The sequence below is a fragment of the Seriola aureovittata genome, chromosome 22 (genome assembly GCF_021018895.1).
Source record: "Seriola aureovittata isolate HTS-2021-v1 ecotype China chromosome 22, ASM2101889v1, whole genome shotgun sequence".
In the NCBI taxonomy this organism is placed as follows: Eukaryota; Metazoa; Chordata; class Actinopteri; order Carangiformes; family Carangidae; genus Seriola; species Seriola aureovittata.
The window spans coordinates 18,549,111-18,566,233 of record NC_079385.1 but is presented as its reverse complement, the minus strand read 5'-3'; the positions used below and the strand labels follow the sequence as shown (position 1 = coordinate 18,566,233).

At 39.5% G+C, this 17,123-nt stretch overlaps 1 protein-coding gene across 34 annotated transcripts in view; it reads left to right on the top strand.

The window, feature by feature from the left end:
• The window catches only part of celf2 (cugbp, Elav-like family member 2), a 197,371-nt gene extending 189,876 nt beyond the window's left edge, over window positions 1-7,495 (top strand). For 33 of the 34 annotated variants that reach the window (XM_056367321.1, XM_056367349.1, XM_056367347.1 and 30 more), the window contains one exon: window positions 251-7,495. In XM_056367321.1, coding sequence (XP_056223296.1) covers window positions 251-378 — 128 coding nt within the window. In that variant the 3' untranslated portion in view covers window positions 379-7,495. The remainder of the gene's footprint in view (window positions 1-250) is intronic. The other variant, XM_056367315.1, reaches the window with a different exon arrangement.
• Window positions 7,496-17,123: the final 9,628 nt, after the last annotated feature.

Genomic DNA, 17,123 nt, shown 5'->3' with positions numbered 1-17,123 from the left:
TGCTCACATAAATAATTCCACTGATGCCTTTGTAACATCTATCCGTCCAGACCAGCTAACGTTAGCTTGCTAGCTATGTTAGCTAACACATTAGCTACCTTTACATTCAGTTTTAAAACACCTGCTGCGATTTAAATGCTAGTTGGAAAGACACCATTTTGTCACATTTTTCTTCAATCATCATCCCGCTCATTTTTTTCTCTGGTGTCGTGTCCCCCCCCCCCCCCCCCCCCCCCCCCCGTTTCCGCAGGCTTCGTCAGCTACGACAATCCAGTGTCGGCGCAGGCAGCCATCCAGGCCATGAACGGCTTCCAGATCGGCATGAAGCGGCTGAAGGTGCAGCTGAAGCGCTCCAAGAACGACAGCAAACCGTACTGATCTTAGCACTAGGGTCTATCTGCTCCCCATGTTAGCACTGCTAGGGTAAGTCCCCCCACAAAAAAATGAAAATGACAAAAAGAAAAAAAAACAACAAAAAAAAACAGCAAACCGAGCCACGACCTCTCTACACAGGGACTGGGGGGTGGGGGGGTTGAAGGGAGGGAAGGGAGGGAGGGGGAGACGACCTACAACCACCCTGAGGGAGACACACACGCCTTGTTTTTTTGTTTTTGTTTTTTTTTTTTTTCTTGTTTTTCTTGCTTTTTTGAAGATTTTTATGTTAGCTTTCAAGTATTATTATTTATTACAATTTTATTTTTGTGACACACATGAACGCTTCCATTACCGTCATTACTTTGTGCAATTTTTTTTGTTTTTTGTTTTTGTTTTTTTTTTTTTACAATGGAAGGAAGTAGCTATCTTGGGTAGCTTTTTTAAAAACAAAAAAGTCTGTTTAAGAGTTATTTAATTTTTTTTCTTTGTCAGTGATTATTTATACATTTTTAAGGACTAGTTACAGCCAGAACCGAGGTACAGACAAAGGAGCCATGATGATTTTTTAAAATTTTTTTCCTCTCTCTCTCGATGTGAACCTGAGGCCTGGCGAAGGGTTCCTCTGTTTTTTTATTTTTCTCTTTTTTTTTTTTTTTTTTTTGACGCGCACGCCAATATGCACATTCGACCTTTGACCTCCGCGGTGTTGGTTGCAGGCCGCCGCTGCTTCTCCAAAAAAAAAAAAAAAAACCCTCTATCGCCTGCTGGCAACCCGGGAGCAAAGGCTGCAAAAATGTTAGTGGCCTCTTTACAGTATAGTCAGTGGCAACATCAGCCTGCCATACAGTTACACTCCACCACCACAAGACGAAAGAAAACACACACACACACACACACACGCACGCACACACACACACACACACTCCAGCTATGTCTTATTATTTATGTGAAAATAAAAAAAACAGTTTTTTATTTCTCAGAAGATGAAGAAAATTAGTAACTACTTTTTCTGGGTCAGATCACATTGGTCTTTGTTGTGAAATGGATATTACAGCATGTAGAACATTTTCAAAATAACATCCAGAATTTGATGAAGGCTATAATAATAATACTACTAATAAAAGAGTTTATGGGTTAAGGGGGTAACTGAAAATACTTGATGTTTGTTGAAAGATTTAAAAAAAAAAAGAATAATTCAAAGTACAGAAAGCCACAGGCCTGTAAATTTTATTTGTAAAAAAAGCAGTTCTATTTTTATACAACATTTTTACTGCCTCAGATGAAAAAAAAAAAAGGATTTTATTTATTGCCTATCGTTAAGTTATTGGACTCCTATAAAGTATACAGCATCATTAAAGTAGACCCTTGTGGAGAAGTCTCGTGGAATTGGGTTCTCCGGTGTTTTTCATGTTTTTTCAGTGCAGAAAACCACAATCACAAAACACTCCGCTGCCATTTGAACCGCACACACCTCCACCTCCACCACCGTCCACCTTCCCTGTGTCATTTCACACACACACGCCTCTCTGTGCTGCCCATCCATCCATCCATCATCCATCCATCTCTCTCTCTCTTTTTACCACTCTCTCCCTCTCTCCATCCGTAGTGGGACTACTTCTTCACTTGACCAATTTCTACCTTTTTCTTCGCGTTTTTTATTCTTTTTCTTTTGATTTGATTTTCGTTTTCTTTTTTGTTTTTGAGTGTTTCCGTTTTTTGTTTGTTCGTAGCCCCCCCACACCCCCACCCCCCCACCCCCCCTTACCCCCACCCTTACAAAGATTTAAGAAGTTTTAAAAATAGAAAGAAATGAAAAAGACCCACCCCACCCCCCCACCCCTCCCAAAAAATGACAACTATTTTCTCCCAAATGACAAAATCCATCTGGGATCTGATGGATAAAGCTTTGGGTGCTCTCTGTTTTTTGTGTATATGTGTATGAATGAACGAATGAATGTGTGTGTGTGTGTGTGTGTGTGTGTGTGTGTGTGTGTGTTGTTGCCTGTTGGTATAGACATATAACATTAATATCATTTTCTATTACAAAAAAAAAAAAAACGACAAAATCAAAGCTAAAAAATTGCCAATGAAATCAGTGAGTGGTGTTGCTGTTCTGCCAGTTTGCATTGTTGTTGTTGTTTGTTTGTTGTTGTTTGTTGTTGTTGTTGTTGTTGTTGTTTCTCCTGATTTTATAAAATGCTGTAGTGGTGTGGTGCTCTGGCTCTCTGTGTGTAACTCTCTCCTCTCCCCTGTTTTTTCTTTCCCCCTTTTAGAACAACCCATCTCCATGCCTGTTAGCTCATCGTTTGCCTAGCATGTCTCCGTGGCGTCCAAAAAAAAAAAAAACTTTAAACACAAACAAAACAAAAAAAAAAAATCCCCACCAAAAAAAAAAAAAAGTGTCATCGTCCTCCTCCTCCCCCGTCATTGTTTTTTCTGATGTCTTTTCCGAGCTCACCTGATCATAACCTGGTTCTCCTCCTCCTCCTCCGCCGCCTACTGACCTTTTGAACTTTGAACTTTTAGCTTTTTTGGACTTTGATTTTTATGATTATTTTTTTTCTTTTTGTTTTTGTTTTTTGTTTTTTGTTTTTGTTTTTTGTTTTTTTGCATGTGACCTCATTTGGATCTGTTTTCTGGGAGGGGCTTCAGGGAGGGAGGCGATAAGGGAGGGGTGGGAAAGAAAATGAATCAATGTGAAAAAGATATAAAGCTGCATTCATATGAAAAAATAACAAAAAAAGACTGAGATTTTTATGGAAAAACAAAATGTTCTTTTTGGAGAAAAAAAACAAACAACAACCTGTGGCAAAGTGACTTCCATTCAGTATGTTTTCTTGCATTATTTTTTTTGTTTTTGTTTCTTTTTCTTCTTCTTTATGTCAGTTTTTTTTTTTTCTTCTTCTTCATTTAAAGTAAACTTGAAAGTTCACTACAGGAATTGGCGCGTCATCTTGCTTCTGGTGCCGAAACAGAGCGCGGGCCAGAAGCAGTCCGCGCCAGTTTCTCTGAAATATAAGACTACTTCCAAACAGTTTTGAAAAAAACTGTCTGATCAATATTAGACTCTCTCAGAGCTCTCTAATGGTTTTTACATTTTTCAGGCAGTGTAAAGTTTTTTGATAAGGCCATTTTAAGTGGCTCTGTTTCTCATTCAAAGTCTATATATAGAACCACTTTTTTCTAGAGTAGTTTAAAGGTAAAAATAAAAAAAGACATTTGCCCTGTTTGGGGGGGAGAAATGCTACCTACTTGTGTCACCTTTTGCTGAACTGACTCACAGATAGACAATCCGTGGTTTAAATGCACATGATGAAATGACCTATATTTTCTACTGTTTAAATGTATAGAGGAAAAAAAAAAATACTAAGATACCTGTAACCCGCGTTAACGTCGGTGCTTCTCGTGAGTTTAGTTGTGGTTTCATCACAAGTCTAACGGTCTTAAATGTCTCATGTTTTTCAAGAGAAGACTAAAAAATCAGTTTACTTGAACAATAGACAAAGCCTTTCATATTACTATAATAGTTACTTTTTTTCTTTTATTTTCTTCTTTTTTTAAGGAGTCCCTATTTGCTAAATTTCTTGTTGGTTAATTAGCTATATAAAATTCCTAAAATATATATAAATATAAATATATCTATATATATATAATGTCAGCTTGTGAAGCATCAATGTCATTATTATTTTATTTCTCTCGTGGGAAACAATATTTAGATGTGTTTTGTTGTTCAGCAAAATGTCTTATAAAGAAAAAAAGACAAGATCAGTGGAGTTTAGTGCCAAATTCTGAAGGTACTTCCTGCCTAGCGCGTCAGTGTATTTCTTGTGAAATTATTTGATAACATGGGTATTTTATTATAAGTGTTTTGTATGGATCCCTCATATTTAAAATATAGATTTAAAAAAGAGTTTGTTAACTTGCTATTCTGTGGTCTTGTTGCCTGAAAATGTCATGTTTGCTTTTTTTCTTTGTAAAGATGTAAAAAAAAAAGTGCCCATGTGTCATATATATATCTATATACACGCACACACGGACACACACACACACACACACACACAAACACACACACACTCTCTCGTGCAGACCTCACAGTTTACTTTGTTGTTGTGCATGAGAGCCCCTGAGTGTGAAAGCCTCTACAGCAAACCGCTACAGCCCGCCAGCGTGCACACACACACACACACACACACACACACACACACACACTTTAAAAACACACACACACACACACACACAAGAATCACGCACTGATATTTTTAGCCATTGTAAAACCGTTTAATTCATCAAAGCCTTACCACAAATCTTTGCACTCCTGTTCTCTCTCTATTAGTATCTCGCACACACAGACACAAACACAGACATCAGGCTTCAGTATATATCGTTCTGATTGTTTTTCTCGCACGCTGTCCCGCGCCTCCGCCGCAAAAAATAAAAATTGAGGTGAGAGTCATACGCGAAGCCTTATTTTTCTCCAAATCCTCTTATCCCTTTTGTTAGGTTCAAAACGTTTCTGAGTTGTAGCCGGCGCCATTTGTCTCAGACGGCGAGGATCATTACTTTTGTGTATCACCTCAGACGAGCACGCTTGCTTTCATGATGTAAGCACAGGGCAAGACTCGCTCATTCACAAACAAGCCTCGGTCTTTTGAGGAAAAAGCACATGCCGCCGCCGCCGAGTAGTCAAAACGCGGGAGGCGGGACGGTCCGGAACAAGTTTTTTACTCGTTTGATTTCGTCGCTCAACTTCTCCTTCGACAAACGTGTCCTCTGACGTTTTGTTTTTTTTATAAGTGGTTGTAAGACTTCTCCATACGTAAGTCTTGTGGTGTAATGGGCCAAAATCATGTTTAGATGCCAAAGTGTGTTATTGACATTCTCATAGTCAAGCCGTTTACATGGCACAGTGTTGTCAGTCTATTCAACTGCCCCTTTTCCCCTCCCTGAAAGCCTAGTTTACGGTCTGCAAAAAACAAAAAAGAATAAAAATAAAAAAGGCAGCATTATTTTCTACAAAAGCTCACCAGTCGCCTTAACCAGGGAGCGTTGTATCAGTATTATAAGAATAGAAGATGTTGTCAGTCAGTCAGTGATTTGTGCCAAGTCCGGGTTCACTTTTGTGTACAGTTAACCTCCCACTTGTCAAAGTCTGGATTTCGCTCTTCCGCCATGTTCGTCCAATCGGCCAGAGCAGAAAGGCTGAAATGGCCGTTTTGTCCTGGCAGCGGTGAAGGAGGAGGAGGAGGAGGAGAGAGGAGAGGAACGAGGCGGCGGCGTCTGTTTGAAGGATGCCGCTCTCCGTCTCGGTTGTTGTCTCCCAGGCTAAGCGGGGGTTATTAGAAACAGGGCTATGTGGGGAGACGTCTTATTGGAATAGCGACAGGGGAAATAAAGCGCTTGTTGGTTGGAGAGGGAAGGGTCACGTCCGCAGGTCCACACGGGCAAAACAACAGCCACAGCCGAGATTGAAGGCAATACAGCTTTCATTATCCTCTCAAAGACCGAACCCAATACCAAACTTTATCTGATCTCATGGAGGGAGGCAAGCAGACTTTCTTTTCCTAAATGCAGTACACACAAATGAGCAGTGCCACAAACAGCCATAACTACCTGCACGACAGCTGGACAGGAGGAAAAGTCCCGGTCCGATCAGTGGTAGCGGACCAGTTTTCTGACCAGTGGTTTCCTGACCATTATTCACATCTTCACTTCACTCTCGCGCAGTTTCACGTTAAACTTTTATCCGCTGAGTGTGGAGGCCACATAAACCGAGACATCTTTTAACTGTCCCAAAAACTATGTTAGTTAAAAATAAACAAAAATAAACAAAAAAATTGCCAAATCTCTACCGAGTTGCACACAGCCTGATGTCGCACCGTCTCGTGTGAAGCATCTTTGTCTTTGTTTTCAATGTCGAAGCACAAGAGGGTCGTAGACGCAGAGTTTCTGTGGAGCGGCTCACCTCAGGGGCTGTCATCGCCGATGCTCGTTGTAATCTTTCTATCTTGTCACTGTTCACTTCTCTGTTCTCCTTCTTTCTTAATTATCTTAAGTGCTATTTATCAAACAATGAAATCTGAAAGGAAAAAAAAAAAAGAAAAAAAAAATTGAACTTGTCGTTTCTTTGCATTATGGCTTATGTCAAGTTTTTTGAGGAAAAATGTTTTGTGTGTTTCTCTCTTTCCGTGCCGTAAAAAACAGCTTGTTGTCTGTAGAAATTATCCAATTTCTTTTTTTCTTTTTTCTTTTTTTTTGTTGTTTTTCTTTTTCTTTTAATTCTCAAAAAAAAAAAAAAAAGGTTTTCAGTAGTTTCAAAGTTATTGTCTTGAGAGAAGCCAAAGTCAATGCATTTCAGTGGATCCTGTAAGCGTGATGTATGTTTGTTTGACAACACTTCGAAAATCTGTCACTGGATGGGATTTAAAAAGTACAAAAAATGCAGGCTTTCCTATTTCTACAACTGATTGTACTTATGCATTTTGTACCAGTGGAATTTTTTATACTGGAGATTAAAGGATACAACAAAAAAAAATCTTAGAAAAAAAGCTGTCTGGCCTGGTGGTGTGGCCTGACCCTGACTGGTCCCCGAGTATGATTTCTAGCTGGCATCGAGAAAGTTGGCTTTTGATATAAGATTTTCTAGAAGATCTTTGGCTTTATTTCTTTCACTTCTTTTTCCTCACTTGAGTGTTGTTCTTTCTTTCTACCTTTCTTTCTTAATTCGTTCTTTCTTTAATTTTTTTTTCCGAAAAACAGAGGGTAGGTGAGTGTCAGATCTTTTCATTTTTGCTTTATAAATAGTTCTAGCAAGTTTGTCTATACAACAGCGGTAAGTTTCATTTGACTTCTGTATTGTGCCGTCTACACGATAAGACAATTATAGAAAAAGAAGGAATAGAAATATTTAGTCACCTTCAGTGGATTAATGTATTAGTTTAATAAAGAGATCAACTAATTAGAAATTTTTTGCTTTTAGCTGTTTAGATTTTTCCGGTTTCTCTGTCCTTCTCTGTGAACTAACTGTGTAGCTGAAGCAGTCAGAATTATTTTTGTAAACGTATGTTCTTGTGTGATGCAGTTTTTTGCTTCTGTCTCCTATATTAAACCATTTTTCCTAATACTTGTCTCTCTCTGTGTTGTTATGTTCCAGTGGCTGTCTGATGTTGTACTGTTTCACAACCTCCTCCCTGCCATTCTCTCGTTTTCTCTCTCTCTCTCTCTCTCTCTCTCTCTTTCTCTTCCTTTTTTCATAGTCTCTCTCTCATTCTCTCTCTTTCTCATGTCCGTTTTTTTTGTTTTTCTTGTTGTTTTTTTATTTTTTGTTTGTTTTTTTTTTACCACATAGTAAAGTTGACTCCATCTCCAGTGACAACTCACTATGCTGTTCTCACTTAACATAGTAAATATACATCGAGGTGTTTGTATGTATATTACTGTGGAGCCCAAGTCGCCGCGTGACAGTCGACAAAACGTGAGTCTGGGAATCCAAATTTAATCAGCGAAAAATAAATTAGCTCGTTAGCTGGGTTTAGAAAAGCTGAAACAAAAACTGACATTTTGGGAAATATGCGTATTTGCTGAGAGTTGAGAGGCCTGGCGACACTTTATGTGCATCTTCACAATGTAAGAGGCTCCTGAAAGCTAGCTTGGTCTTGTAGTGGCTAATTAGCATGCTACAGTAGCTAGCAAGCTAACAGCACGGCTGGCTAGCACCGAGTTTCTGTCTTTTTTCTGTGTACTGGTACATTTACGCTTTAGTGGCATTTTGTTTTCAGGATTTTACATCATGTCACACAATAAAGAGTTAATGAAGCGAAGTTCTACTAGCTAGCCAGCTTGCTAACCATCAGTTAAGCTAGCTGTCTGTAAGCTAGTAAGCAAGTTAGCTTGGTCACATAACAATAAGAAGACAAGAACAGCTTGGTTAGTTTTGCAAATTCACAGGACAAAATTGACCTACTTTGAAAAACATGCTAAAGATTTAAATATGTCCAGAACTTTATACGATAAAATCCTAGAGTCCATGTAAAGAAGTGATCCAACTCAAATCCCCATATAAACCACAATTTATTGTTTTGAAGCTTTGGTCTTCATATGGATGAAAACACTAGATACAACATGATAATTAGCTTGAGAGCTTTAGCAGCGCTTTGGATAGAGTCAGGCTAGCTGTTTCCTGATGTTTCCAGTCTTTATGCTATGCTAAGCTAAGCTAACTTACTGTTCTTATTGCTGTACAGATGTTAGAGTGGTTTCAATCCTCTCATCTAAGGAAGCGAATGGGCATATTTCCCAAAATGTTGAATTATACTCTATAATACACTATTTTTTTTTTTATTCGTAGTGACGTATCCAAACTTGACTGTAACTTGGATTCTCCCAGCTGTGGTGATAAAAGCTTTGCTCACACTGGAATTGGCTTTGAATGAGAGGCCGCCGTGAGTTTTCCCTCATCAGGGAATCGTCCCACGCTGTCCTCCTTACCTGTGCTGTCCGCTGTCCTGGGCGAGGCCTGTCCACTGTATGTCCACTCTCTGTGTCCGATCCACTCCCGTACTGTCTCACCGTCACAACTGCATCCCCAGTAGAGAGAGAGAGAGAGAGAGAGAGAGAGAGAGAGAGAGAGAGAGGAAAGAGAAGTCAAAGGTCAAAGTTTTCACCTTTCATTCACAGATATCCAGGAGGGTTTGACGTGTTCGGGGAAGAAAAAAAAACGTGGTACTTTTTTAAAAATTGTTTTTAACACTTGTTGACGGTTACCGCAGAGGAATGGGACAATTTAGACAATACTGGCTGCTTTTTAAAAAAAAAAAAAAAACATTCAATATTGTTTTTAATAAATCAGACAATATGCAGATTCCGTCTAAAGCTGCAATCTGCAAAACTTAATAACTTCTTGCTGCAAATATCCAGGAGGCTGTGCATTATGTGCTGTCTGGCACATTATGGCATCTTTTCCTTTCGTCACTGCATCAGTCCACCAAGTCTGTTATTAAATATTGATTGTGAGGTTCAGGAAAAAGCATACAATAAACCTCTGTTATTGTCATCATGTGGCCTATAATTCAAGAAAATGTCTGCAGCTTATGATTTTTTATTTTTTCTCTTTAGTTTTTGGGTTTTTTTTAGTTCTTTTTTTTTTTTTTTTTTTGCTCTGTGGGTTTTATTCCCTCTCATAGAATCACTTTTAAAAATGTGAAAGCAGCCATGAAGGGAAGGTTTTAGGCTCCGTGCCGATGTGTATTTGCAAAGTAAAGTTTAAACGAAGGTTGTACGCGCACACATTAACGGCCTTAAAAGATGCTGTGGGCCAGCTGTGGAGAAGGTGCGTTGTCTGATGATGACTACTACATCAGCTGTGGCCCAGGATGCTTCAAAGATTCAAGGTAAGGTACGCACAATATTCTAAATAAACAGAGATTTGTACAAGTGTGGATGTCTGAAGGCCAACTTTGCCACTGGCAGCACTCACTTTCTTTCATTCAGACCATTTTTAAGCCCAGAAGATGTCAAGGATTCAGCTATTTTTTTTTTTCTTCTTCTCATTTTTATCCTTCTCTGAACTGAAAGCCTTTGAAATAACATTTGGGCCATGCAACATTATGATTCTGCTTTTTTTAAAAGAAGACTTTAATAGAAGAATTTGTCATTTATTTTTTGATAATTGCACAATAGCATTAGTTAAATATGTCCAGGTAACCTTGACATACACACGACAGAATCCTTCTTTTACTACTTTCTCTTTTTCTTTTCTTTTTTTTTTGCAAACATTTCTTCTACCTGAAAAAGCTTGAAAACACCCATCATAAAGCCTCTCAGCTGCATGGAATAAATAACACATGAATAAATCCCACAATCAGTACGACTATTTATAGTGAGTACACAGCAGCAGTGATACTGGATCAATACACCAAACACAGAGGCATTGTTTGCAGATGAAAATAGAGGAGTCGCGCTCAATGAAATATCGGAACCGTGGTGATGTTTTCGAGGTTCGGTGAGAGCACTGGAACTGATTCAGGTCATGTTTTGCTGTGGATTTGGATGCAGGTAAAATAAAGTAGATGGAAGCGTTACGCAGGCGATCAGCAGGCTATATGTTCTGAAATCACCAAACCACACAGCTAGTCTATTATTCTCATCTTCACAAGAGACGCCGCAGGAGCTGAGAACACACACACACACACACACACACACACATACACATCCAGTTTGCTATCCGTCACATTCTCGATGGACACGTGGAAACTTCCTTCCTGTCGGGAAGTAGACGGGGTGCTCTGCGCCCGCCGACGCCACAGAGAAGCGGAGGGAGTGGGCTGCAGAACAGCATCACGGAGGAAGAGAGCTGTTTGATTTGAGCTAATGGAGATTAACTGCCAGCGCAGGCTGCTGCTCTGACACATCATCCCTGATGGAGTTACCTTAGAGAAGGGGTCAGAGGTCAAAGCAGGTTTGCTGCACGCATTAGAATTTCAAAACTATTTTTTTTTTTTGCAGGACAGTATATTTCAGGTGGAGGAGAAAGTAGTGCAGGAAAGGATCCATTTGTCCTGGTCACAACAACATCAGGGCCATAACTCCGTCTGAGGTCGTGTCCTTGACATGTTTTTTTTATTTCATGTTCATGTGCTTCCACTTTTTACACAAGGACACACTTCATTCAGGAGAGAAAATGGATTTCAGCATGTTCCTACAATTTCTGAACCCAGTGTAGTGCCGCACATGCAGTAGCTGCAGAAAAACAAATTTCTTGACCTCAGTATTATTTAGGTGCTGGTTGCATAACCTGCTGCAAAGCCTCACAAATTAATTAAACTAAATTTCAATGTAATTTTGATGCTGTAACTTTGTGTTTAAGGTACAAAAATACAACATCATATAGAGTTCACTGTATATACTATACTGGAACTTTATCAGTGTGACCGTCAAATCACTGACGCCAAAACGCAATGAATTCAATTTAAAAATGATTTGGACCTAATTACATTAAATTATCATTAACTATCTATTTCAACTTTCAAGGAGCAACAACTTTTGTGCCATAGAAGAAAAAAATAACACAACTGAGACTGAGACTCCAAATAAAGGCTCTCTTTGGTATGCAGGTAATTAAATTATAGTGTTGATCAAAGGACGGCTGGGGAGAGTTTTTTTCTTCTTCTCTTTCTGTCTTTTCTTTTTTTTTTTTTTCACATTTTCGCAGCATTTCTCATGCATCCCTTTGAAGAAATGAAGTGACTCATTCCCCTTTTGTTCGACAAAATATTCACGGGATTGTTATGCTTATGCAATGCTTAAGCTTGTTAGCAGTAACAGGGAATCAGCAGGAGCAATATATAAAACACAGTCACTAAAGGACTGCATGCGTACAGTGCGGCTTGTGTTAGGTGATGCGCTGCTGCCATCTTGTGGCGGCAGAGGGAAGTGACGCCACGTGTCCTGCTCATTAAAACCAGTTTAGAGTGTGTGGGAGACAGTGTTGCCCATCTGAGGATAATGCTGCTGTGTGTGTGTTTTAAATAGCAAGCTCTTTGATGAGATTAGCACAGTGTACCATGCCCTTCATTAGGCCTGCTATTCCTCATTGATGTTCCGGTATACGCCGGATCTCAACTCACCTCGCTCTTCGCAGCTTTGATCTCTGCCGGAGACGTGTGTGTTTTGGTGCAGTTGTACTTATGACAACGCGGTGACTGACATTTTATTCCTGGGTGCCGCGACAGTTCAGTCGCTACCTGTGGATATGCACCACTGGTTTTGTAAAGCTGGGGAAAAAATTTTATTTATTTTTTTAAATTGTGATGTTAAAACCTGCAGCTGTCAAGACTTGACATTTCTGTTTCTCAAAGTTTCTTTCATGCCCTGATAGCAACTTGTTTCATATGACTGTTGAAAACAAAGGGGGAGTTTTAGCTGATTGTCACTCCTATCAGCTACAGCAGCTCTTCAGTGGCTGTTGACACCGTCCCTTCACCACTGCACCACGTGTCAGAGCAGCTGCTGTAGAACAGCTCTCTGGTTTTTACTATGTTGGTTTTGCATCTTTGCATTCATTAAATTTGATAGTGAACGTGACCTAGTCGTGTACTTCTTCTTCTTCTCTTTGTGCAAATCTGTTCATGACAACATGAAAATGTTTCTAAAGGTTATTTCATTGGAGGAGAACCCGACCAATAAAGGTTCAGTTCTGGTGCACTTTCAGTCAATCAGTAAATTCATCCATTCAAACATTCATTTATTCATGTTGCCCAAAATGTACATTTATACTGACAAACAAAGGACAAAAACACACAAGTCTCGCCATACTGCTACTTAAACCTCTTAAACCAGCTGTTAAATGGAGGCCAAGATGTCTGACCCTTGTTCTGTCCTCTCTGACTCTAACCATCACCATATCCCTGTTTGTGTGTTTGTCTAAGTGTCACCACGGTGTGCAGTTGCGTTGCGCACTCGTAGGTGGAACGGATGTAGAATTTGTTGCAGACAGCGGCGCCACAATCACCAGCTTAATAGACCGTGAAATCAACACCTTCGCCGCAGAGCGAAGCCAGGATCCCCGTCCCTCTCATTGCCCCCTTAACATGGTCACGTGACGCATTAGGATAACAAATAGGCCGTAACGTCTGGCACTAACAAGGTAAGTGGTACGGGGTCTGTACCGTCAGGTGCGGGACCATAAAACATATTACATCGCCGTCAACTGATTAGCTGCTGGCTGCGATGCTGCTTTTCCGCCGCTCGGCTGCAGACCCAGGATGGACTGAGGCTGACTGACTGATCAGACCACACACCCGTTCAGACCGGCAGCTTGTTTGTGTGTTTCACTGTTTGCTCTTCCTCAGATTTACCTTCTGCGTCCTTGACAACTGAAAGACACGTCCAATAAATGAACACAACACGCAGCAAATGAATAAATCAATCCCTGACTTGGATTGAGTCTGACATTGTTGGGGAAAGTCGATACTCAGACGTGGGATACCTCAGATGTTGCTAAACCAAACTTAACTCAATTTATCAGCCTTTTTAGAGTCTGTTTGTTCCTTTTATTTCTGTACTTCTCCTCGCATCTTTGATGGTGTTTTAGGGCAAAATACACATCATTTCTTCTCATAGATACTAATGTGTGTGTGTGTGAACTCACATGAATCCTCCTGTGCTTCACTTTACTTTATTCTCCCTTGATAGCAGAAACTTGCCTCACAGCAACCATTAAAAACTCAATAGAAAACATGTAGTGCATCAATATGGGGAAAAAAAATAAAAGAATGAACATAATCTAAGAAGACAGTAACCGTTAAAATGGAATTATTCTAGGCAGCTCACATTCATGGTATGAAACTGAGCTCCTCCAGGGTCCTTACTACATCCAGGTTATATTCTCTGCCTTTTTTGGGGGGGGAGTTTGGATATTTTAGAAAGCTGGGATTCAACTGTTAGAATAGATCTAATTTTGACCACAAAAAAAAAAAAGATAATAATAATAATAATAATAATGTCAGAAAAATCATTTTTTAAAAGCAAGTTTCACACCAGAATTTTATTCCTTAAAGGAGCTATTTGTAAGTTTTGCTATTGCTACATAGCTAACCTTAGCTGCTCCAGAGGTGGAAGTCAACCCTCTTGTTTTGCTTGTATTTCTATCACTTCCTCTCTACTGAAGTTTGCATGCTAACCAGCTAGCTGTGGCTCAGTCGGATTGTATCGTCACTTTCCGATACTGAGTCACTGCAGCGTCCAGGCTCCCCTAAAGAAGTATCACTGCTCAGAGGACGTATTATAACCTCTTGTATTGCAAACACAACAATGGCTGAAGCTCTTGGCAAGACTGGTAAGTAAACAGCTGTTAATGCTAATGCTAGCTATGTAGCGATAGCAAAACCTACAAATAGCTCCTTTAACAGCATGTAAGCTGTCATGTTAGGTAGTTATGTGAAAAAAATTAAATGAAAAATCAAAACACCTTTCAGTATTTCAAAATAACATCACATTAATTTGGCATTTGTTTTGTTTTTTTCAAAGTATCTTATGTTAAAGATACCCCATGTTGAGTTTTTGACTGCTAGCAGTGCTATGAAACATTGTGTTCTGCCCTTTTTGTTTACATCGTGCACACATATGAGCGGGCAACACACATCACTGCTGCAAAACAACACACACTAACGCTCCACAAACACATGGAGGAAGGAGACGGCAAAAGCTAGCAAACATAGCTGTAGAGAAAGCAGGGATTTAAAACTGTTCCAAAATCCACTTTGAAAATGTTTTAATGATGAAGGAAGGAGAGCAGGACAGGTTGTAGGTGCACATGAAAACAGGATTCTTTTATAGGAGAAAGGCTGTAACTTTCAGTTTCTTCTGCAGGTTGTTTGAGAGGTCACAGTCGACCCTGTCCTCTCCTGTCGAGCATCACACGGCTGCGTGCTGCATCGAAAGCTTCAGGTGTAGATCCAGTCACCAGTCAACCCTCTGCAGTCAGTAATGTGGTCTGCCAGGGGGGTTTCAGTTCCTCTCTATAAACAGTATACTCTCTAAAGCAAATAGTGCAGCCCTATACCCAGCCCTCATTATACACTCTGGCTGTGTGTTTAAGGCTCCTCCAGGGCCTCCGTTCCCGCCGTCACAGAAGTGAAACACAACAGCAGACTGAGCCCGGCTGAACTAAGCTGCGCCGCGCTGAGCACATTCAACACGGCGCTCTGCGGCTTTGTGCTGGAGAGGACAGCCAGGGAATCTGCAGGATGTTCAGACTGAGACAGATTTAAGACTTTTAAAGACCTTGTTAAACAGAAATCTGTCCTGTCACGATTGTCCCAACTTTCATGTCCTCTCCTGTGTAAGCTGCACGGATACATCAGATAGAAGAAAGTCACATTTTAAAACTTTCTCAGAACTTTTTGAGCAGAAATCTGCAGCCCTGTCGTCTTTGCCATGCTTTTCATTTCCCATTATGTCTATGTTGCATTAAATCTACTGCTGCGACCTATTGCTCGTGATCACTCCACCACTTTTTCTGTGTTTTGCACATTGAAGAAAGTCCAATTTAAGACATTTAAAGAACTTTTTAAAGAGAAAATCTGCAAGTTGCAGCACTGTCTTGATTGTCCTGCATTTTCTTTCCCTTATTTTCCCATTATATCTTGGTTGCACATAATCCTTAGGTTGCAAAACCCCCTAATTTAAAGCCTCTTTTACACAGAAATATGCATCTAACAGCCTGTGATCAGCGCAGTTCTTCTTGCTTTCCTCTTTCTTTCATACCCAGCTTGAATGAAATCCAGCTTTTGTATTTTTAAAGACTTTTCAAAACAAAAATGAAAAAGCAAAGCACCTGCAGGCAGCTGAGAGCAACATTTATCAACCTGTAGCTTTATATATATACATATATATATATATATAAGCGTGTGTGTTAACATTTGCTGGGCCACAGAACAGCATATGGCTGCAGGAGAAACAGTGGTGGTGGAGAGGAGGGGAAAAGGATAGAGAAAGAAAGATGGAGGGCAGATCACTGCAGGATTGACAGATATCTATTCACCATTTGGCTGTCAAGTTTGGACATGAAAGAATAAGAGCTGTCTTTTGCAGGTGCCTAGTTTAAAATATTTTAGCATTTTCAGTTTTAGTTTTTAGCATTAAAACAAGTTGGATATGAAAAGAAAGAAGGTATATATATATATATATATATATATATATATATCTGTCAGTAAAATTCTGGTTGTGATCGTCCTGCCTTCCTTTTCCTTTTCTTTCATGTCGAAGTTTCACTAAATCTGGAGGCTGGAGCTGATTCTACCTGCTGTGATTGTCTCACAACTTTTTTTTCTTTTCATATTCAACTTGCTTTTACTCTAAAAACTAAAACTGAAAATACTAAAATATTTTAAACTAGGCACCTGCAAAAGACAGCTCTCTTTTTCTTTCAGCCAATCCTACGGTGAATAGATATCTGTCAATCCTGCAGTGATCTGCCCTCCATCTTTCTTTCTCTATCCTTTTCCCTTCCTCTCCACCACCACTGTTTCTCCTGCAGCCATATGCTGTTCTGTGGCCCAGCAAATGTTAACACACACACTCTGCCTATAGAGGTCAGTGTGAACTTACAGAACCAGATTTACCAGAGGTCAGCAGACTCGCTGACAGACAGACGAAGTCGTGGTGGAATAAATATTATACCATGTTTATGTTACTGAACAGCGGATGTTACGTTCCTACTGTATCTGCAGTACTGGTTTTAATATCAGCGTCCTGGTCTACAGGCTCATTTCTGTCATATCAATATCACATCACCTTATAATCTGTCATTTTATCAGCAGATAACTTTGCGTTGTTATGTAAACAACAGTGATAGCGACCAAATCATGGTTATTTATTTGTTTGTTTATTTGCAGCGGTGGAAGTTCATTTGTGCATCTTTGAGGTCCTTAAGTTGGCTATTTGTATTTCATTTTTATTATTAATTTGAATATTCAGATGTTACACAAAATATGTGATGTTACCTGCGTGCTTTGTTTCCTGTTGGCTGTTATTGTACAGCACTCTGGTTGTTTTAAATGTGCTTTATAAATAAACTTGATTTGATGATTTGAGTATTTAATCATTTATTTATCTAGTGGTTTATTTTATGATTTTATGATGATATGACCAATTCTAGGCTTACAATATTTATTTGAATTATTTGAATAATAGAGTAAAGATAAAATAACGAGACTTTCCAGGTGAATAAAGGGGAAATAAAGTGTAAACAA